The sequence below is a fragment of the Mytilus edulis genome, chromosome 4 (genome assembly GCF_963676685.1).
Source record: "Mytilus edulis chromosome 4, xbMytEdul2.2, whole genome shotgun sequence".
Lineage (NCBI taxonomy): Eukaryota > Metazoa > Mollusca > Bivalvia > Mytilida > Mytilidae > Mytilus > Mytilus edulis.
The window spans coordinates 44705627-44730963 of record NC_092347.1 but is presented as its reverse complement, the minus strand read 5'-3'; the positions used below and the strand labels follow the sequence as shown (position 1 = coordinate 44730963).

At 32.4% G+C, this 25337-nt stretch overlaps 1 protein-coding gene across 17 annotated transcripts; it reads left to right on the top strand.

Moving 5' to 3' along the window:
- On the top strand, positions 1-24807 carry LOC139519777 (DAZ-associated protein 1-like). 17 transcript variants are annotated; one of them, XM_071312024.1, is made up of 13 exons: positions 1-137; positions 2262-2302; positions 2517-2680; positions 4837-4875; positions 5586-5705; positions 6704-6752; positions 11237-11319; positions 16237-16561; positions 18932-19009; positions 19996-20268; positions 21876-22022; positions 22868-22945; positions 23996-24807. In XM_071312024.1, the coding sequence occupies exons 1-13, from the start codon at positions 85-87 to the stop codon at positions 24160-24162; spliced, it is 1617 nt and encodes a 538-aa protein (XP_071168125.1). In that variant the 5' UTR covers positions 1-84; the 3' UTR covers positions 24163-24807. The 17 variants fall into 17 exon arrangements, with proteins under 17 accessions (XP_071168125.1, XP_071168126.1, XP_071168124.1 ...); XM_071312025.1 differs by having other exon boundaries at positions 2517-2684; positions 4841-4875; XM_071312023.1 differs by having other exon boundaries at positions 2517-2701.
- Positions 24808-25337: the final 530 nt, after the last annotated feature.

Here is a 25337-nt window from a genome sequence, read left to right as displayed (position 1 = left end):
ATTTCCGGCAAGCCGGAATTTACCGAACTTTTGTGGTTATCTCCCAGTGGTCACGTCAACGCCATCTTAAAATTATCGAGAGAGATGCCAATGCACAGAGATAAAGATATGAACCGAAATAATTCAAATGAAGCTGGGTAAATGCAATATAAAACGGTTATTGATATCTCACTTTTAAAACATATGTGAAAATAACTACCACGAAAAAAACAATCATTAAGGGGAACTGGCTTGGGCACTTTCATTAATTATCCATGTGATTTTTTTTTGGCTTTAGTCAGTTTCTAACCTTTCTTGTTTCCATTTGATGAGCAAATGCCAATATTCAAGCCTACCGTCAGGAATCTGGGTGGGTTCAACCAAAATCATGTTTGCTCCCATTCAGGTTCGCACATACTCAGTCCAAATGATTATGAAGTCGTGAAAGTGGGTATAAAAAATCCTGTTTGCTCCAATTCAGGTTCGCACATAGTCATAGTCCTAATAATTATGAAGTCGTGAAAGTGGGTATACACCTTATCGCTAATCCTGGATGACCCGGCCGCTTGAAGTTTTGACGTCATTCAACAATCACTTTTCCATTGTGGTGTCAGATATTTTTATTTATGACGTCTAAATTTTATGGGAACCTGTGTGATATCCAGTGATGGCGGACATATAGCGATAAAGTGAATTATTGTCACAAAAGCACAATCAAAAAAAAAAAGAAGCTTTTGAACAACAGATAATTCGGTTTATCTTGGGGTCTAAGCGTGACACAGGATTGCCGATTTTTTTTTGTAAACATGTCATACGCATGAAAGTCCAATTATTGTGCCGTAACAGGAAATAAAGTCTTAGTGGGACACGGAACGTACATAGTAAGTGTAAGCGGGATATGGGATTCTGATAAAACAGTAAGTGGGATACGGAAATCTGACAAAATAGTAAGCTGGATCCGGGATCAGAACCCCCATTCAGACCCCCTTGAAATGCTATTTTATTTTTATGTCCCTGTCCTAGTCCAAATAGTTATGACGTCTTGAAAGGCCTATATATATTTTTCTTTGACGCCTTACATGGTTGCAGGAAAGTGTTGAATCCAAGATGTCTTAATTATTTGGACTAGTCCATGACCCTGGGGCACATAGTCTAATAAGTCATAGTCCAAATAAGTATGACACGTTTTAACTTCAGTTTTCCACAACTAAATTTTTAACTTGTACACAATGTCAATGCTTATTACGTGTACCTCAAAACACAGATCAAGTTTGAATTTTTTTATGCCCTTCACAGACCAATAAACTTGATTTTTTTGTTTCCATTCTCTAACTTTAGTAAAATTTTAAATGCCTTAACCAAATGCAATGAAACTTATACACAATGCTTATTACCACAAAATACAGATCAAGAATGAATTTTGGGGGCGTCACTTTAACGCCTTAGGGGCATCATTTTAACCACCTAGAGTTATGCCCCAAATTGCTGAATATTTTAGTTTCCCTACTCTGACTTTAGGTTACCTCAACCAAATGCAATGAAACGTATACACAATGCTCATTACCCAAAAGTTTGAATTTGGGGGTGTCACTTTAACTATTCTAGAGTTATGCCCCTTCACAAATGGAAAAATTGCTGAATTTTTCGTTTCTGTTTTCTTAATTAGGTTTGCATCAACCAAATTTTATGAAACTTATACACAATACTTATTACCACTCCCAAGGGTGACTGGGGAATAGAAATATGGTCTCTTGGTCTTCTCCTGACCGGCAGTAAAACGCTTGCCGAAGTGGGGTGTCTGTTTGGCTGTGCGGGATGTATCAAGTTCGCAGTCACGTCCGGTCAGAATGGGGACGTTAAATCCGATGTCTTGTGTAAAGAGTGCCACGATCTTTGCACGTTAAGAACCCTTACAACAACTCTTTGAGGGCCTGTAGGTGGCCTGTTGTAAGGCAAAACTTCTGTCCCTATCCAATATACCCTCATTTTCCAGTGGCAGTCGAAATTTCCCCGACCATCATCCATTGTGGCCTCTATTACGACAAGACCTACCTATTGTATTTATTGTGAACTTGTTCTCGTCCTGAATATGCATGAAATATTTGCCACTGGACGTTAAACAACCAACAATCAATCAATATTACCACTAAACTCAGATCAATTACGAATTTGGGTAGGGTCACTTTTACTGTTCTTCAGTTATGTCCCTTTATAACTTTATACATGTATGAGTTTTATTTGTCAGATGATTACATTTTAATTTTATTTTGTTTATCTTGTAGAAAATTGTTTATTGGAGGATTGAGTTGGGATACGGATCAAGGTTAGTTCATTGTCTTTTCCATGATAATTATAAAATAAATTTTTACAGATTCTTTCAAAGAGGACATTCAAAACACACATACTGTAATTGCAGTAAAGACCCAAATTCTTCTTATATGCAGGGCTCAAACTTTATGCTTTCATGTTTATTACTATTTACTATTTTAACAACAATACTAACAGGACTAATAAAAATATATTTTGTATATTTTTAGATAGTTTATTAAACTACTTCAGTCAGTTTGGAGAAGTATGTGACTGTGTCGTTATGAAAAATCCCCAGACTGGTAAATCACGAGGATTTGGTTTCGTCACATTTAAAGATCCAAACTGTGTGGACACAGTTCTCTCAACTCAACATTCCATAGATGGAAGACAGGTGGGTGTTGAATCAAATAAGGTGAATGGATCCTTTAAAATACATTCTGATGCAGGGTTCTCACTAAGGTGAGTTCAGGAGTCCTGGCCTTGTGGTCTTTAATTATCATACTCGGGCCTCAGAAATTAATCTAATCGTTGGATTTGGCTTCTAGTTCAAATTTGTACATGTATGTACTTATAAAAGATTAATGAAGAAGGACCTTGGACCCACAAGACTCTTTTCAAAACTTGTGAGTCCTAGGATTCATTAAGGTTGTAAAATGTTCAAAAGGTTAATAATCTAAAGTTATGTGATTTTCTTGCTCTTTTTTGTGATGGGGACTGAAATGAATGAAATAGCAATACAATTTCTTCTTACAATTCGACTCGCAATAAACAGTCTTAACGATGAACTGTAAAATCTACAGGCCCGGAGCTCAATTTTTGAAAATTTTTAGCTAGATTCTGTTGGCCTGTAGATATGATTTTAACAGGCCCGAGAGCAATTTTACCTGCCTGGGCTGCCACTCAGCGTGAAGACTGAATGAACATTGTTAGTGTGAACCCTGTTGATGTATTGTGGATACATTTCTATATGACCTGCTGTGGTATTATGAAACACACTTCAGTACATTGATGTTTGATTTCCCACTACTTAAGTTGAAGATACAATTCCACTAGAGTTATAAACTTTGTACGTAAAAGATTGTGGTACATAAAACTTTTTATAATTTTGTTTTATCATGTTAACAACTATAATGTCAGTCCTTATCTAAGATATAGTACTAGTAGAACATTTGATGTTGTCTTTTTTTATGCCCCACCTACGATAGTAGAGGGGCATTATGTTTTCTGGTCTGTGTGTCCGTTCGTTCGTCCGTCTGTCTGTCTGTTCGTCCGTCTGTCCCGCTTCAGGTTAAAGTTTTTGGTCAAGGTAGTTTTTGATGAAGTTGAAGTCCAATTGACTTCAAACTTGGTACACATGTTCCCTATGATATGATCTTTTTAATTTTAATGCCAAATTAGAGATTTTACCCGAATTTCATGGTCCACTGAACATAGAAAATGATAGTGCGAGTGGGGCATTCGTGTACTGAGGACACATTCTTGTTTCTTTTTAGTCCCAGGGACAAGGATACAAGGGTTTCACTTTTAGTTCCAAGGACAAGGATACAAGGGGCTCACTATTAGTCCCAAGGACAAGGATACAAGGGGCTCACTTTTAGTCCCAAGGACAAGGATACAAGGGGCTCACTTTTAGTCCCAAGGACAAGGATACAAGGGTTTCACTTTTAGTCCCAAGGACAAGGATACAAGGGGCTCACTTTTAGTTTATTCCCTAATACAACTCCATATTGGAATGTGTCTCGCAGAGTTCGCGAAAACTTTATTTGACCCGTCGGTCATGGGACCGACAAAGCAAGATTATTTGTCAGTCCTACAAAATTTTAGCCAGTCCTAAAAAAATCTGTCAATTAGATCCTAAAATAAAACATGTAAAAATAATAACATATTTTATCCAAAAGTAACTTTATTATTATTAGTTTTATTTTTCACAGCCACGGACAAATTAATAATGAAGGACCAGTTCTGATCTTCTGTTTGTTCTTAATTAAAGTAATTTTCTCTATCCATTTCATCATCTGAATCATTTTCACAGTATTTGTTATCTCCATCTAAGATTTCAATCGCCGATTGTTTGCCATGAACAAATTTAGCAGGCCACGTGTAGTACGACACTTTGGTTTCCATAGGTTTCAGTTTGTTTATAACAGGAAACCAGTACCGGAAATTAGCAGCAGGTACATCTGAAGACCGATGTAAACACATATTGGAATTAGTTGCGGTACAACTAATTACCGATAAAAAAAGGCACTGCAACGGCCGTTTTTACATCGGTCATCGGGACCGGCAGTAGCTTTCAAAATACTGGTCCGAGCCTCATTTTGACCGATAGGACCGACAGGACCGACCATTTTCGCGAACTCTGGTCTCGCTAAGGTCAAGGATAAGTTTGATGTACCTCTTATATTCAAATATATAAAGTAAGATTCTGCTATACGATTGATTGCTTCTATTTACTAAGCTGTGACATAGCTATGATTGTTATTACTTTCACATATTCAATTTTTTTTTATCTAAGGTTAAAACAATTTTTTTATATTTTGCTTTCAGGTAGATGCCAAGGCTTGCAATCCAAAAGGAGCTCAAAAGGTAGGATTTCTAGTAGTAATTAGAAGTTAATAGAAATTGACAAGTGACTTTTATAAATTGAAATTTATTAAACGGAATCATTTACATTGTATTTGTATTATTATATAAGAAAAAAAATACCCTTAAAACAACAAAGTTATTTGATAAAAAAAATCAAGATTACAGCAAGTTAGATAAATCGTCATGAAAATGCTTTAAAATTGCCTCTGCAGTGGCAAGCAACAAGTGAAGATTGTCTACACATAGGCATGCAGCAAGATTGGATAGAGGCGAAATATACGGAAGGGACATTCAAACTCATAAGTCAAAAATAAACTGACAATGCCATGGCTAAAATAGAAAAAAACAAACAGACAAACAATAGTATGCAAAACACAACATAGAAAAGTAAAGAGGGAGCAACAGCTTCATGATGAGATGTCTACTGCAAACATTGTACACATTAAACATTCACCAAACATTCATCATATAGGTAGTTTTGATCCTTGTACAACAAATATAGCTTCATGATGAGATGTCTACTGCAAACATTGTACACATTAAACATTCACCAAACATTCATTATATAGGTAGTTTTGATCCTTGTACAACAAATTTGAACATGTTATTTAAGTTTGCATGGTAAACAGTTTTGTCAGGATATACCGTTTGTGGTGTTATATGAACTCTTTGATAACCATAATAGTTTCCTTTTGTGAAACGATTTTCAGTCTTTTCAACAGGCACCAAGAACTAACAAAAACTTGGACAACCATCCAAAGATATTCATGGGAGGTCTGCCAAATGTGGATGCTGAGTATCTGACTAACCACTTCAGTAAATATGGAAAGGTAAGACTTAGGCCAAATAAAAAAGTATGTGTGGTTCCAGTTACATCTGAAAAAAACTTAGGGTAGGTAGGTAGGGATTTTTTTTTATTTTATGTTTTTTTTTTACATAGTCTATGGGAGCAACATTCTGACTTTAACAGTGCTTAATGAAAAATGACAATAAAATCTTTAGGGTAGGCTATTTTTAAGCCGAAAAAGTAGGGACGGTAGGGTTACTGGAACCACACATATATTTTTATTTGGCCTTACCAAACATGACGGAAGGCAACATTGTTTTGAAGAATTTTATTAATGAGTTAATTTACTTTACTTTGCTTTCTCCCTCACAGACTGAAATTAAAGTTCAAAGGATAAAGTACCCAAAAAAATTAAGTTTGCTGCCAACTTTATAACTTAATTTCTATAAAGTTGATAATCATGAAAGTTTTAGAATTGTAATTATTTGGGAATTTTTTTTTTAGCTTGTATTCGTCTTTGCTTATTGTTGAATGTCGTATGGTGGCCTATAGTTGTTAATTTCTGTGTCATTTGATCTCTTGTGGAGAGTTGTCTCATTGGCAATCATACCACATCTTCTTTTTTGATATCATAGAAACTTAAGAAATGGAGAAACTGCATGATATTAGGCATGGATGCCATTTAAATGTCTTCCATACTTGTCCATCAGTAAAACAAGACTAAAAACTATTTATATGCTGTGTTTGTACAAGATGAAAATGTATATATCTGTGGTACACTTATTTAAAAAAAAAAAAAAAAAAAAAAAAAAAAAAAAAGAGGTACCACTGCATTGATTATCATAAAATATGAACATGTGGTATAATTGCCCATAAGACAACTATGCACCAAAGTTAAAATAAATTGGATGTAAGCATTTATAGGCAACAATGAAAAAAAACAATATTGTAAAGTCAGCTATACATTAACCAACAGTGTCAGTCAATGCACATGGCATGCTGTTAACTTTTTCTAATTTAAGAATTTAATTCTTTTTATAGGTGCTTGATGTCAACGTTGTGGTAGATCAAGAAACCAAAAAATCAAAAGGTAGGTCATGTTAAGAAAAAGAAAGTCAGAATGCTTTGTAAAGCTTTTACTGTGGCAATACAACAGTTCAGGCAGTGGTTACTAGATCATGTGATCAAAGTTGTATATGATCTATCTCCTCCGTCTCAACCATTTAATTTGCCACAGCCAAAGCTTGAAATGGAATTCAGTAAAACTATTAAATCATTGTGAAGAGCAGAGAATCAGCTAAGTTAAATGAACGATTATTGACCCTGAAAAAATTATTTAGCTTCACACCTATCCGTTGTCCTATTCTTAATCTATTATTTGTTCCCTTCTGATAAATAACATGAAAACCTTATTTAAAAAAAAAATCAAATCAATTTGAATATTCAACAAAGAGCACAATTTCCAAACATTTTTTTTACGAAATCTTAGTAGAAATGTTGTACTGGCAATTGAAAAATAAAACCTTACAGTCAAATAAGTATTCCTCTTGCTGCAAAAATTGCATTGAACAATTATAAGTTCTTCCCATGTAAATAATTAAAACTGCTGGTTTCACTTTTTTGGTAAACTTTTAACTTTGGTCCAAAACAAAAATCAGCTGACATTTTATTTTAGACTAAGGCCACACCAATTTAATTTCTTGTTCTACAGATTTTTGGACTCCAAAATTTGGGGCGAGCGAGCGATTTGAAAATTTTAATAAAAAAATATTTAATTTGAAAATTTCTGAGGCGAAGCTTGAAAAGTAAAGGCGAGCGATTATAATTTTTTTTTGTAAACATAAAATAGTAGGTTTTGACGATATTAAAGCTTGATTTATCACTTGTACTTTGACATTTTTTTAATTTCTGAAGTATTTTTTCCCTATTCACCAAGAAATAATTAAATCTGGTCTATGTACACATGTATGTGTGACTGACAATGAGACAATTCTCCATCCAAGTCATAATCAGTTTGGGGACAACCCCTTAATGTTATAAATATCCCTTTTACATGTTTATAAATGAGGGATCAATATAAGTTATAATATATATTTGTTTGTACAAAAGGGCTCATATTTTCTCAAAGAACTATATATCTATCTGGTATTAAATGGTCAAAACATGTCCAAGAATTGTGTAATATTCCTGGACTTTAACCATGTTAACACATTTACCTTAACAGTTTAATATTATTCAAAATAAGTGGACCCCTCTTTTAGAAAAAGTTGTTTAAAATATGATGGAACTCTCCTCTTTTTGAGTACAAAATTCTAAGTTTTCAAAGGTTTTGTATAGAAGAACTATACAAATCCTTGGTATTTATATTTTCTTTTCTACATCTACCCCTTGTCTGAGGGAGGGTTGTTCTCAACCTGATAATAACAAACACAGGTCAAAGTACGGCCTTTCACACAGGGCTTTGATACAGACCAAACAGCAGGCTATAAAGGACCCCAAAATTATTAGCGTACACAATTCGAACAGGAAAACCAACAATCTAATTTATGTATCATGTATATCCAAACGGGAAAATACCAATGAACAACATCAACAAACGATAACTGCTGAACGACAGGCCCCTCAATCAATCAGGACAGGTGCATAAACATGCAGCGGCTATGGATAGTTTTGTTTCGCCAGCATACAATATAATTGCAGTTGAAGGCAAATCCTTCAGTAGTTCTTTGTACTTTATTCTAACAACGAGCATTTTATGATAGGGAATATAAGTAAGGGGGAAAGTAACCATTTTTTTGTTCTTTACGGGTATTTCTGTTATAAATTTATATCGGAGCACTCCCGCTTTGGATAAATAGGTTTCATGCTGAAACAAATATTCTCACAGATATTTACAAAGTGTGGTGGGGTGCTTTTATGTTTAAAATCGTTATATACAGGTTAGACTGTGATTTTAAAAACAAATGTTGATATCTTTTTATAATATTTACAAAAAAAAACGGTGCGGGAAATGGATATGATTACATTTCCGGATGCGGGAAGCGGGAATATAAAAAAAATCTGTTTTGAAAAAATAGGTGCGAGCGGGTCCGTCGAACAAGGAATCAGATTGGTGTGGCCTAACAGTAATCATTGAACTGTTAAAGTTACTTTTTCTGAAATGGTTGATTATTCATTGATAAATACCTTTATCTTAGTACATCTAATGAGAAGTAAAATAAAAAAAATCCAACATAAGTCCTCTCATTCTACATCTACATCTACATTCTACGTTGATCTGTCAAACTTGACCAATACTCAAAGCTTCTGGTGGGCGCAAGAAAAAGAGTAATTTTGTAAGATAACCAAAGAATATACAAGCGAGTATAAAGTATAGACACAAACAAAAAAAATTATTATAATAAAGCAATGTATAAAAAAGGGGGGGGGGGGGGGGGGGGGGTTCCCATTTGCTTTTCGTTTGACAGAGTTGGAGAAGAAAATAAGATACTGATAACAAAATTAATGATTGTTAATGAGGAATTATTATTTGGTTACTTTTGGCAGAAAATGTGTTCCTACACATAGTACTGGAAAGGTTGAAGATAAGAAAATAAAAGTAGATTTACATATAGGGTATCAAGATAAATAACAATAAATTTAGGACTATACGTATTTGAGTAGTTTTCTAGTGAGAACCATTGATGTTAAAAAAAAGTTTGTTCTTTCACATGGTAGACATATATTAATCTTAAACAGAACAGAATAAAAACCTTAGGGTTATTCCAAAATTTATCAGTTGCATGGGATAGGAGGCACTCAAATTAATTAAATATGGGTTGTGTTTCCCTTAGAATTTTGAAAGAATTATAAGTAAAACCAAATTTTTATATAATGGGGCTTAAAACAAGTGCCTCAATGCCCCAATGCCTTTAATTCTGGAACAATCCTTTGTACTTATTCTTTATATATTAAGAATACATGAGTTTACAGTTGGTTACAAGTAATCATTTATTGGCCAATAACATGATCATGATGATGACACTCATTTTTGTAAGATTTTACTTACATATTGGAAATATATGTTGAAATAAAAAAAAAAAAAAAAAAAAAAAACCCACGTTTTTAATTATCACTCAATAGATATGCTTCAATGGAAATGAACCTCAAATACATCTCTAATAGGTGAAAAGAAAACAACAATTCTCAAAATTATATTTAAATCCTCATTCATCAATTCACAGTCCCAAGTTAATGAAATGTGTCGATGAAATGAAAAATAAAAAAGGAATGTTTGATGTTTAATTCCTATCTAGCATACCATCTGATTAAAAACAGATCTTGTTTACACACTTTGCTTCATACGAAGATCTGACAACTATCTGTTCCATTTTTGTTCTTGTAATTATAAGACAAGCCAATGATATTTTAACCTTCATTCTTTTTAAAGGCTGAATCATTACCACAAAAACAGAGGATCTTAAAGGGTCCTTGAATGTTTTCAAATCATGTTCTATATTTCAATCAGATTAATTTTACATCCAACTTGTAAGAAAAGTCTTATGAATTTGGTGACATCACCAATTTACTTGAACTCAACTTTTTCCTCTGATCATAAATAAACTCATCATAGATACCAGGACTAAATTTAGTATATACGCCAGACGCGCGTTTTGTCTACAAAAGACTCATCAATGACGCTCGATTCCAAAAAAGTTAAAAAGGCCAAATAAAGTACGAAGTTGAAGAGCATTGAGAACCAAAATTCCTAAAAGTTTTGCCAAATACAGCTAAGGTAATCTATGCCTGAGGTAGAAAAGCCTTAGTATTTCAAAAAAATCAAAAATTTGTAAACAGTAAATTTATAAATATAACCATATCAATGACAATTCATGTCAGCAAAAAAGACTACTGGGCTTGTGATAGTCATCACATAACAAACTATAATATCAAAGTAGATAAAAAAAAAAATTAAATGACTTCATTTAACTCATTCATATGAGATTATTTTGAACACCTAATCATCCTGGGGGTCATCATTCTGAGACGTCCAAGGCTACAACTGCATCCAAATTTCTTTAAAGTAACTTATGGGGCTATTCCATGGAAAATTTATGGGAGGGCAATTTCACTTCTATCATCATATATTAATATGTATACATGCCTGCTCTGCGTATATTAAAAGACGGTAGTTAAGGCTGATAGAAATACTTGAAATACAAGCTGTCTGCGTTCTACTTATTTTATGTATGAATTATACCATGACAAGTAGTACTTATGATATTAGATAATTGTGAATTACTGCAACACATATTTAAGATAAGATAAAGTACTTACTATTTATGGAAAGGCTGAACCCATATTTCATGAGGAATCATATGATATTATTTACATGTACATGCATAAGTTTTTGTTTTTTTGAAATTTAAAGATGTAATTTAAGTTATTACTAAAGAATATACTTGTAACATGTTGTGTTAAAAATTATACATGTATAGAAATTATTTCTGTAAATTCTATAATATGCTAAGTTTTATTTTCAGATTGAAATAGATTTACATGTTATTATTATTTATGTACTTATATATACATTAGGATTTGGATTTTTGACATTTGAGTCAGAAGATAGCGTAGACGCCGTGTGCAGTGAGCACTATGTGGTTATCAGTAATAAGAAGGTTAAATTTTATTTTAAATTAATTATGAAATTACAGATCTCAACTTGGTTTTTTTTCAAAGTGAGTTTGCTTAAACTGAGAAATAACATTGTTTATAAAGTATTGTGTTTGGCACTCAGAACTGGCTCAGATTTTTAGAAAGCTTTATACTTATATTGAAATTGTTCAACACCAAGTTCTATATTTATTTTATACACAAAATGTTGTCTTTGGATTTTTTTTTATTTTTTTTTTAATCAAAACAATGTTAAAGATGACCACTTGTAACATGTGGTGTAACTTGTAATAGTATTCAAAACACTTGGGGAAAAACCCAGTTGAGATCATGTAATTTATTTATAACAATTTGACAATATTTTGCCTACAGATCTGACATTTACAAGTTAATTTTTTGCTTTCACAGGAGATTTACTATAAAAGTGTGTTTATACCTTTAATACATATGCTTAAAAGTATTAGAACATCTATGTAGATACACTGGATCTTAATTAATGATTATTACAAGTGTGCAGGTGTGGTGTTGCTATAGATAGATATTTTATCTTTGGGGATTTGTATAAAAAAGTGTATTACAAAGTCTAGAGATCCCAGCAATTTATTGTATAAATGCATTAAACATGCTACATGTATAATATATGTTATGCATCTGTCTGCTTCATAAGTTACTGCAAATATATACTTTAGTGTGTACAAAGGGCAACGAAGTTAAGTTTTCTTGGTTGCTAATTAGAGCTTTAAAAAAAAATCCTTTGTTAATTTCCTATCAAAAGAGTTATTTCTAGCCATTCAGATCATGGCACAGTTAGCAAAAGGCAGAATAAAACCAGTTTGTTTTACATTTATAATCGCTGATAAAGTATTAATGGTCCACCCCCCTAAACAATCAAGCAAACTTAATGTTGTGCACACAAATTACACACTTTAAATAATGAAAATTAGATATAACTAACATTCAATTAGTTGTTGTTTATAATACATGTCTTGTCTTTGGTTAGTTGTACAATATTTATCTTCCTCTTAGGAGATAATGTGATTAAGATGTATTTAGATTTAAGCACTTAAAAAAGGATTTTTTTAAATTTATTTTGAATAAGTATATGCAGAAGTTATGAATATTTTTTGGGGTCTGATCAATTGAATCATCAGTGTAACAACACTAATTTCTACTTGAATCAAGGTGAGTATTTTGTAGATTTGCTTTCATGGGCTTTACTACTTTGAAGTCAGATCTGTAAGGCAAAATATTGAATTATGAAAGGATCATCAGGCAGTCTTTATACTGGTATGGGATTGCTATTTATTTTATTGGTTTCTTGTTGAAAATTTAAAAACAAAAATGTCCATACTAAACTACTAGGAAAAGATTTATCTTGTGCCCTGAGATTTACAGGTCCCTAATAAGTTCAGCTTGCACATTTTTTGTCCTTAATAATGGTAAACGATATAAAATAAAATATTAAACAAGAAGACTGTCTGATATATCCATTAAAATGTATTGAATGGGTACACATACTGTTTAAATCAACCATTGTTGATGGTGATGATTTTAAACAGAAATGAAAAGGACTTGTTATAAATATGTCAGCAAATTGAGACATGATTGACTTAAAGGAATAAATATTTAAAGGACTTGCTACACACATCTTGTAGCAAAGCTTTTGAATCCTCCATAAGGAAGGGGGCAAAAGGGGAAAGCATCTTTTTAAAGAAAACAGTTAAATGTTCTTGAAGCTTACATAGTCACAATTTGTTAACATTATTTTTATTTAAAGTCTGTCCTGCATAGCTTTATTTCTCTGCAGCCTTCTGTCGTAGATATTTTCACCCCCAGATTGACAACAGTGAATATATATTTACGATCTGTATCCATTTCTCTACTTCTGTAAAAAAAAGAAGATTCTGTATCTCTAAGTCACAGGATCTTGCTGCTAGTGATTTTCATGTTAGATAATAAGTAGATAAATGAGTTTTTTTTTTCTTTTCAACACTTTTGTCCATACCTTACCGTCTTCAGGCATATTAAAAAAAAAAAAAAAAAATGAATGGTTAACATGATAAATGTATGAAGATTTCATCATAAAAAAAATGGAAAAAATATTTAATTTTCATGCTTTATGTTAAAGTGATTTTTGTGTTTTACCCTCTGAACTCAGAAAAAAAATGGATACAGATGCAGTGAAATTCACCATATTTTATAAACAAGATAAAGCAGATCTCATTGGTAATAGGTAGTTGTATGTTTAAAGTAGAGTATGTCATTTATTTGTTATGGTTGAGATAAGTTTAGATTGTGTCAACTATAGATGTATTCATAAACATTGCAAATCAATATGTATATGCATAATACAATGTAAATACACTGAAATTATTTAGGCCATTTTTAAGTGCACAAATACCAGATAAGATTAAAAACTTTGCAATAGAATTGAAAACACTGTAAGGAATAAATACATGTATAGGCATACAGGTAATTAGGGAAACTATGTATTTACTTGTTTCACTTGGGTCACTATGTTTTACTGAAACTTCTGGTGCTATACTCATGATATTAATGGTAAAAAAAAGTGAAATAACAAAAATACTGAATTCCGAAGAAAATTCAAAATAGAAAGTCCCTTGACAAATGGCAAAATCAAATGATAAAACACATCAAAAGAATGGACAACAACTGTCACATTTCTTTTTGGTACAGACTGGATAAGTGTCATAACTATTTAACCCTTGTTATTCAAACCTTGACTATTTCTGTGTTCATAATATACCAATTTATAAATGCAATTGCAATATGGAGATGGGACTATGTTGTCCAATAATGGTTAGATGAAGCATTTTTTTTTACTAGGATGCTGCTCAAAATAATTTACTATAACAAAAGACAAATTTCTGAAATGGCCCTTAAAGCAAAAATTATTGTTAAAAGTCAACACATGGTTGTTGGCATTACTCATATATTGATGTTTTATTGACCCATCCCTCAGTAGTCATATTAAATATTTAATTTTTTATAAATTTTTCTATTAGACTGTTTTTCATTCCACCAGGAATTTCTTTGGAATTATTTTCTAAAACTGTAGTAGATTACTAGATCTTGATAAAAACAACTAATTTGGAAGATTTTTTTTATTCTTTAATACATATAGAATAATGGCGTTACTAACTTTATCAGCAAGAATATCAAGCAACCTCATATGGCAAGTTGATGGAAGTCAGTATCAAAACATTATTTTTTATCGGGTATTTGCCTTCACAAAACATGCAATACATTGTATATAATTTTTGGGTTGATAATTTTTAGTAAAACTATTTTAAAACCTACAAAATGTTGTGATAGATGACAGATGTTTGGTTGTATAAATAAAGTCCCTCACATTTCATTTCATTGACTTGGATGAACATGAACGTGCGACATCACTCCTTGGTATATATTTTAGAGCATTAGGCCTTGTCCATGGTCTAAATGAATATAAAGCAGTAGGATCAAAGGGAAATGTAAAAATAGCTGATAAAGAGACATACAAATGTTGACATAAGAGGCCTACAAAAAATAACAAAGCTATAAAATTGAGAATGGAAATGAGGAATGTGCCAAAGAGACAACAACCCGACCATAGAAAAAAACAACAGCAGAAGGTCACCAACAGGTCTTCAATGTAGTGAGAAATTCCCGCACCCGGAGGCGTCCTTCAACTGGCCCCTAAACAAATATATACTAGTTCAGTGATAATGAACGCCATACTAATTTCCAAATGGTACACAAGAAACTAAAATTAAAATAATACAAGACTAACAAAGGCCAGAGGCTCCTGACTTGGGACAGGCGCAAAAATGCGGCGGGGTTAAACATACATTAATAATTTAAGTCTGATTATAGTCATTTGATCACTTACTGTCTTTCATGTCATTTCAAAGATAATCATATAACAACTCCAAAGACTGTTATTTGATTACCAAAATTAAGAAAATTGTAGAACTTTATAAATGACTTTTACCACGAATAAATATGATAATCTATAAGGTCTTCTATTTTTATAATGTGCTTCAACTTTAGATAAAATCAATGTATGAAAATAAATTTTCTTTACTACAATGCATATCACTTATTGACATAAATATGTTTATATTTGTTTCATTTGAGTACAAGTTAGAATTTAAACAATGTTAGATATAGAGTAGGTACTTACATGTCTGGTATTTAAGAGTCACAAACCTACCACCATGATCATTGCTTTCTGTTAGTTTGCACATGTTTTTTTTAACCCTATAGACAAATATCAACGTTCCTTTTATATAGATTTAAAGCTACACTTTTTTTAATGCACCTATTCAGATTTACAATATATGTGATATGTCTTCATTCCCATGTATTCTATATATATGATATATATGTGTGTATGTATGTGTTTAAATGTTTGAAAATTCATGTAAATTGGGGAAATTATTTTTATTTGAAATGTTGAGATATAATGAGATCTGCTTTGTTTTGGCGAGAAATCTGTGCATGTTTTATCTGTTTTAACAGTATTTTGATGGTGATAATCATATTTGTGTAGCTGCTGATTGATAAACATGTATATTTCAGCTTTTTAAATGTATTTAAAATGGATTTATATTATGATTTTTCTTTAAGTTGATTACGTAACGATAAGTAATTTATTTAGTTATCTAGTAATTTAAGGTTATAGAGATAATTCATTAGTATTAATCCTAATTTAAGACACAAGAGTAATAGAAATAATTCAAGATATGCAAAGTAAGTTTACTTAAGAGTTTTTAATTAAGTTGTATTTAATGTTAAGTGGTCATGTTTTGAATGATAATTACTTAAGGTCCATAATAAGTTAGGTCATTGTATACTAGTATAAGAGATGAATGAATGATATTGGTTATGATTTTATAATGTTTTGATCATTTCAACAGGTTGAATGTAAAAGAGCAGAACCCAGGAATGGAAAACAGCATCAAGAGGCTATTACAGCTATTCAACAGATGATAACTGGAGTTGGTACCCAACCCACACCAGAGACCTGGCAGGAGGCTGCTACACAGTGGACCCAGCAACAGCAACAGGCCCAACAACAAGGTGGACCACCAGGATATGGACCTAATGGTGGAGGATATCAACCTGGATATGGTGGACCTCCACAAGGACCACCCCACCAGCAACCATATGGACAGGCCCCTGGTTACCAAGGTTATGGACAGCCACAAGGAGGTCCTGGCTGGGGTCAACAACCTCAGCAAGGTATAGCCCAGAAAAAATTAGCAACAAAATAATAAAGAAAGAAAAAAATTTACAAGAAAATTAGATGCACAATCTGATTAAAATTCAGCTCACAAGGATCTTACAAAATTCCATTTTACTTTGGATTGCTGATAGTGTATATGAATTGACAAAAATACAGAAATTAAAGTAAAACAAAGCTTGAACACAGGATCTCTGTTTAAACCAGCTTGATCAAAGCAAATCACAAGTTCTTCAAAATTAGCTGGATTATGAAACAATTGCACAGTTTTTACATCGTGCTTGGAAAATAAACTCTTGACACCTAGAAATTTATTTAATGTCTTGAAAATCTTGCCGTTTAAATTTGTGTTCTTAATGAGAAAGAAAAGAGTACATCTTGTACTTATACATATTTCATTTGTATTTATGTTTATTTTCTGCACTGAAATTTGTATTTTTCTTCTTAGTGAAAATTTTATTGGAAAGAGCATATGCTAGTGGATATTAAACAATTTTGATTTTGATACAAAGAAATTTTATAAAGATTTTTAGCTACTAGCAACATGCCATACTATTTTAAATGAAAACAGTTACCTTTTTAGATGTACATGTTAATCCTTTGGGGTTACAAATTTTATGCTTAACAGCTTTTCTTGTTTTATTGATAATATAAGATATTTAAAAGTATTTAGAAATAATCAGAAAAGTAAATAGTTGTCATGTACATAATGAATTGTACAAAAGGAAAGATTTAGACAACATTAAAATGACTGACTGTGCAAGACAATAGATCAATGAATAGTTGTGTAAATAAAATCAAATCATTATGTTAACTCCACGAGGAAAACAATTTTGTTGTTAGTTGCTTGCATGTGTATGTTGTAATAAGTAAACCTCAATACACACACTCACAAAAACAAAACAAACGCAACATGTTAAACACATTTCAAATGGATTTCTGACAATGCAAATAAGAAAATTTATCTTTTACAAGTGGAGGGGGATAAGTTAAGCTTGAAATGTACTTTTAGTTTATCTGATCCGTGATTCATTATGAGCTTTTGTCACTATTATAATCTATTTTTTTTCTGTTTGTTTAGGCACCATAAAACTTAAATTTTACCCTAGAACATTGTGTCATAAAGATATGAACTTGACCAAAATCACTATTAGAATTTCTGTTTTAGATTAATATCCCAAACATTGTTACTGTTTTATTTGATCTTAGTACATACATGTATTGATAAAATCTCAAAGAAATTAAGAAGTTTCCAAATGAAGGCTTTTTTCTGAGAAATATTGTTTGAAAAATTATTTGATAGCATAAATTTCAACAAGAATGAGATCTGCAGTATTTTATCTGTGTCCCATAGATTAATCCATTTTGTGGAGTTGAAGCAATTTTAATCCAGAGAGTTTCTTAAACGTGGTAAATAAACAAGGTCTCAAATTAACTTGAACATTAAGCACTGTGATAATACAATGTCCAATATGCTCTCAGCTGGAAAGCATGAATAGGTTTATATAACATAAATATTTGACAAAAAACTAGTCCATGCTTTTTATACCTGTCGCTCACATTCTTTCAAGAAAAAGACAAAAACCTTGAAGAAAGGAGTACTTACAAAATGTACTTTTAAAAACATAAAAGTTTGATGAAATTTATTGTTCACTATGGTAGAATTTAAGTTATTTTGCATTTTTGTCAGATTGTAGAGCATGGCAATAAATTTTGAGCTGCTTTAAGTTACGTTGTCTGGTATAAGTTGTGGAATATATACACCACATTTAGAAACACCATTGAAAGTTCATTGGAATCTTAGAATAGGTTGTACTCTAATCCAAGTAAAACTTCCCCTGGCTGTGGAAGTTGTGGTAAGGTAGAAAGAGTTACAAATTTTTTGTATTGACTGCTGCTGGGTATATCCACATTAAATATCTACATAAAACAGGGAAATCGCCTACAAAACTTTTCTTCTTACCATGGGAATTACATGCAATTATCTGTTATCAAATATTGAACTGACAATGGTGTTTTTAAATCATTTGTAATAAGTTTTTGTTGTGGCAAGAAAATGAAAATGGATGGTGAAGTTATCTGTTTTGTTCTAATTAGATAATTGGGTCTTGTTTGAAGCTCTGACCATTGCATGTTACCAAGAGTTTATTGAAATTCAGATTAAGAAGATTTCAGAAGTGCATGAGGCTTTTTACCCTGATTTTTCTTTGTTGTTTGAGTTGAAAGACATGGCCTTTCTAGTCACCTAAGCACATACATGTTTGTCAAAGATGCATGAAGGTTGCTGCCTTTTTCAGTTTCATAGCTTGCATGGCTGTTGTTCTTCTTCACGTCAAAGAACTTTGTCTATAAATGCAGTTATGTTTTAGGAGGATGGCCCCCTCAGAATCCCCCTACAGTGGCAGCAGCACCGACCCAACCACCTGCCCCTGTTCAGAGTTCAGTTGGTAGGTTTCACTTTGTACCAAATTTATTGTGAAAATCATGTTTATGGATTAAGTCTAAGAGAATTAACATTTCCTAGTGAATGATGGCTGTCTTCAAAATCAGTTCATCTGTGATTTTTGTTATTCTTCATCATTCAAATCATTTCTGACTGAACATTTTTTTATCAGAATTTAAGAAAATATGTGCTGCATGATTTTTGTGTAACTGGTTTTCTCTGTTAAAGGTAGGATTTCATCTTACTAAAATATAAGTCAACATGTGTAACCAAGAGCTATAATATGTGATATTTGTAGTAATATTCAATCCATACATATATAGGGGGAGGGAATTATTAATGTCTCACATTTTCATGTTTGTATTTGAATAAGGGACTCTAATATTTCAAATGGGACAGGAAAATTCTGTAAAATTGATTTGATTATCTTTCGATTTCCTGTGTTTTCTGGAAAACTTGTAAATCCATTGAACTGTTTCTTTTTTTAGAAAGGAAAGCAAAGCATTGCCATTGGGTTATTCATATTATTTCCTTGAGAGAAAAGTTAAGATTTTCTTAATATGATAAAAATTGCTATTGTTACCTTTTAAGAGTTACATGTAACTTTGTACTTGGCCTATAACTCTTTTCTAAATAATCTATTGACGATTAAAATTGATTGTTAGTTCAATGTTCTGGACTTCTGAGAATTTTTTTATGAAAAGATCTGTAGAGGTAGTTATCTGTTGATATACAAGTTTCTGGATGGATTTTTTTGTGGTGTAAAATTTAAACACAACATAAGAATCTAAAGCTTTTTTTTTTTTATAAAGAGTTATTCAGCCTTTGTTTATGATAAATTAGAATATTTATGATAAAGTTTTGTTTTCAGACCACTATTGCACAAAATATCGGTAAATTTTGGGAAGTGACAACAAAATTGCTTGTTAAGACGAATACAACGATTATTGTTAATATAAAAAACAAATTAGAATGATTTCATATTATCAGGTTATCAAGGATACCAGCAACAAAGTTATCAGCAGGGAGGTGCTAATCCATATGGTTCATGGCCAGCTACATCACAGCCTGGCCATCCATCTGCTGGAGGACAGCCAGGGGCACCAGGGCAGCCACCATCAAGTCAGGCACCATATGGTGGAGGATATGGACAAGCACCAGCAGGTGCACCATCGTCTCAGGCATACTCAGCCCCTGGGGGACAGGCACCACACCCTACATCTCCCCAGACTGGGGCACCTCCAAGACATTATGGAGATTATAGTAAGGAATTCAGTCTTTTATTGCCCTTGCCACTTTATAATGGGGTTTATAGGGATACCCATCCATGACTTTTTATACGATCACAAAAACATTTTGGGGTTAGTAAAATGTAATGATATTGTCTTCTGCGTTTGCATCGTCAATGTCTAAAGACACATTTTTATGCCCCATTTATGGGCATTATGTTTTGTGGTCTGTGAGTCTATTTGCCCATTTGTTCGTTCATCAGTCTGACCTGCTTCAGGTTAAAGTTTTTGGTCGAGGTAGTTAATGATGAAGTCCAATCAACTTGAAACTTAGCACACATGTTCCCTATGATACGGTCTTTTTAATTGTAAAACCCAATTTTCACGGTCCACTTAACATAGAAAATGAAAGTGCGGATGGGGCATCTGTGTACAGGGGACACATTCTTGTTTTCTGGACAATAACTTTACTTAGAGTTAATAGATTTCAATGAAACTAACAAGAAGTTTCAATACCCCAAAAGGAAGGTTGGGATTGATTTTGAGGGTTATGCAACCAACAGTTTAGGAAAAAAAAGACCAAAACAAGCATTTTTCTAGTTTCAAGACAATCACTTGTGTTTAAGTGTATGGATTTTTCTAAAATTTTACAACTTGGTTCCAAACACAAAGGGAAGGCTGGGATTGAGTTTCAGGGTATTAACTCCAAGGGGGTGGGGTATAAAAGATTGGGGGAGGGGTTTTTCTTCAGAATTTTAAAATTTCAAATTTTGAAAAGTTTCAAGAAGAAATCTTCAATTGCACAGTATTACGCAATTGATTTCCAAAATCTTTTAGCACATTTATCTTGTGTCAGAAACCTATATTATGTCATAACTTGATCACAATCCAAATTCAGACAGTATCAAGCTTGAATATTGTGTCCAAAGTTGCCTCAACTGTTCAGAGTTCAACCTCACTGACATTTCAGGCTGCGCTTGGCAAAGCATTTTATTACCACTGGGCTTTATGAAAACAGCAATCAATCAAACACCTTGATCTTGAAAAGTATTCAAATTCGGCTGATGTAATATGTCAAAAAATAAAGTCATTGAATGAGTGGGGATTGTGTTTTAACAGAATAAAACATAAAAGTTATAACTACTGTATTAAAGACAAAATCACACAGTTCATACAAACTGTATTTTATTTCTTGCTTAGCTGTACTGAACATTTAAATATTACACCAAAAATCTAAATATATGGGAATGATAGATCTGATGGTATCAATGACCATGAAATTTTTAAATTGTTATTGAAATAGTGTTGGTGTCTGCCTTCAAACTTTTGTTATAAATTGATGTATTATTGAAGCCATTTATTGTATGCCAGATATGTGACTTTTAGACCCCCTACCTCCTTCCAAATATCAAATTTGTTCTCCATTTTATAAGTTACATCAAATGTAAAAGTCTCTAAAACAATTTCAAGTACATAGGATAAGGTTAGCTTTTTTAGTTCCAGTTGCTTTTGTTTTTGTTTATAGCTTATTTTTCTTTTTAAATCTTTATTGAATTTGTAAACTAATTTGTTGTAAGACCTAAAGCCTTTGTTGTGCATGTTGTGGACAAAGAAAATAAAATCCATGTATTTTATTTTCAGGCTCTCCACAGCCAGGTCAGCCAGCTTCAGCTCCTGGGGCCCCAGGCTACAGTAGTTATGGTTCATACGGTGGACCACAGGCACCAGGGGCAGATCCTTATGGCCAGCCCCAACCAGGGTCACAACCCCCTCATGGTTCAGCACCAGGTATTTTATAAATCCAACAGAAAGTTGGAAATGAAGTTTTGTTTCCTTGCTTATTCTTGCATTCAAACAAATAAATAAAAAGAGCTAAAAAAAATTGTTCAAAGCTACCAGGCTTTAAAATATTGTAAGACAGACATATGTTTTGTCTACAGAAGACTCATTAGTGGTGTTCAAATAAAAAATTTAAGGACCAAATAAAGATGGTGTAGAAGTTCATTGAAGACCAAAAAATCCAAAAGATTTAGCTAATGCAGCTTAGGTAATCTGTTCCTAAATTTCAATTGCTCCAGGTCATTTGAAAACTTAGAAAATTTAACATGTATTTTTCACTTTTGCAAGTACATGCCAAATCTTCAGATGATCAAATATCCTGAAATAGCATTATGGAATAGTAAAAGGACAGATTGACTTAAAAAAAAACAGTTTAAATGAATTTCTATATTCAAAATAGCAAATAGAGAATTAATGGTTCGTGCAACAATCTAACAGGTCTGGCATATTAGATTTTCGTAAATTGTCTTGTTAGAAATTAGGCTATAGTTTTCTCACTGGAACTTTCATATTTTTCATGCAGGGTCTGTTTTTGCCTACTAAAAGGTATTTGGTTTTCTCATTGTTGAAGGCTGTACAGTTTCTGATAGTTGCTTACATCCACTTGGCTAAGTCTCTGGTAGATAGTTGTCTCATTGGGAATCATAGCACATCTCCTTATTTTCAAAAAGCAAATAACTTTTATGCAACAGTCCAGCTGTTGGTGTTATTCAACACACATACCTACACTTTTGTGAGTGTCTGTAATTAAGAAATCAAATGACTGTTGGATTAATGGATTGGTGTCATTGTAGGATATGGACATCCTGCTGGTGGCCCTCCTTCAGATCCAGGAAAGCCTGCTGATTATAGTGGATATGGGTCTTCTTATGGTATGTTTCTCTAGTTTTAATATTTGTCTTGAGTTCAAATATATACTAGACATTATCCTTATTGAATGTAAGCTTGGTTGACTACTTTTAATTGTCTACCATAGGAATAGATTTGGCAAAATCTTGTAGAATTTTTGGTCCTCAATGTTCTCCAGTTTCATTCTTTATTTGGTCTTTTTAATTCTTTTGACTTTTGACTTGAGCCTCAATGATGAGTCTTTTGTAGACAAAACATAACAAAACGAACTTACTGTTTGTCATGATGGATGACTAAACGGTGTACACAACAATTTTAATCCTGGTATCTGTGTTGAGTTTATTTACTAAACATATAAGATATATTTTAAAAACGCAGTCCATATAACACACGGCTTTGGTATTTAAAGTATTTATTTTTTAAGAATTTGAAAATAATCTGCTTACAAGTTCAGTCATTGCTGTTCAAGAGGAAGGCATCATTTATATAAAAAGAAGATGTGGTTTAATCGCCAATGAGACAACTCTTCATCAAATGACATAGAAGTTTACTTGTATAGATCAGCATACATACAGCCTTCAACAATGACCAAACCCATACTGCATGGCTAAAAAAGGCTTCTAAATGATCAATGCTAAAGAATTCTAACAAGAAAACCAATGTCCTGATTTATGTACAAAATAATGGACAAAACAAATATGATGTACAAAACAACAACCACTGAAAAACAGGCAATCTGACTTTGAAATAGTTCTAAGTGCTGCAAACACGTGTAATACAACGGATTGCTAAGGATTAAAATACAAAGTAGAAATATATCCCTATAATTGTCAAGTCTTATAATTTGTTTTGTAAGATAAGTAGACATAAGCTAAAAGAAAAAAACTTCTAGGTTGTGTAGAAAAATTGGCCAGCATGATAACTGACAGTATCATGATTTGTTATCCCTAATTGTCAAGACTTATAATTTGTTTTGTAAGATAAGTAGACATAAGCTAAAAGAAAAAACTTCTATGTTGCGTAGAAAAATTGTCCAGCATGATAACTGACAGTAACATGATTTGTTATTACAGGGGGATACGGTGATGCAGGAAATTATGGAGCCCCACAGTCTGCCCCAGGATACGGACCTCCAGCCGGTGACAACCCTCATGGAGGATATGGAAGCCCACCAGGAGGTGGATACCAGAGATCAGGACCCCCATCATCAGCTCCATCATACCATCCATACAGACGATAATCTCAATAAAACAATCAATGCTGTAAATAATCTTTTATCATGTCTGCATCAGACTTTTTATTATCATGGTTGGACGTTAAAGTCAAATTTTCATGAAATCAAAATGTCATAGACGTTAATCATTACAGATGGTTTTAAACAGTTTTAGAATCATAAGTTAGTATTATTGTTAATTAATGTTACGGACAATATAGAATGTCACATGTTTTCTATAAACAGTGATTGACAAACATCATATTTGAATTTCATCATATTATGTATTTATAATATTCTTCTTTTAATTGACATCAAACATAAATTGGCAGCTATGTTTTAAAGAAAAAGCTTGATTGAAAAGTACTCCTCTTTTTACAATAGTATCATCTTTTTTAGACTAGGAATGCACATTTTTCTTGCAATAATTGAACACAGAAAATATGGTAAATTTGATTCAACATCATTGTTATTGCACAGATATGCCAAATATTAAGTAACCACATATTTCTGTTCTTCAATCCCACTGTTGGTGGAATCATTTGATAAAAAAATGTTATATTCTAACTGAGAACATTCAAATATTTACTTGTCATGGATCTTAAAATGTCAATTGTTTTATTAAGATGTTTAAATATGGATGACTTGGTGTAATAAAATTATAAACCTTAAGTTTTTGTGTTGGTTTTTGTATCTCCTAAAGATGAAGTAAGCATACATAGGGATTACTATCAGGGGGCTGTGTTAACTTTTTGTATTATATAAAAATAAGATGTGGTATGATTGCCAAAGAGACAACTCTACACTAGAGACCAAATGCCACAGAAGTGAACAACTATAGGTTTATATTTCAGATGTATTCAGATACCTAATGTTACTAAGTTTCATGCTGTAATATGCTCATTTTCCTTGACCTCATTTTCATGTTTCAGAAGATTGAAGTTTTATCTGTCGTGTGAATTTATCACTTATTATGAGTAGTAGGAAAACTTCATTTGGTATATGGGATCCTTGCAACATCTTCATATCCATTCTTCAATGTTCAGCTGACCTTGACCTCATTTCATGAATCTGTGATCAATTTTAATGTTACACAATAATATTTGTTTCTCAGATACTATAAGCAGTAGTTCAGCTATTTTAAATGGTTGTAAGGAGTACCTGTCAGTCTGGCATGTTTCATCTGGCCATGACCTCAATTA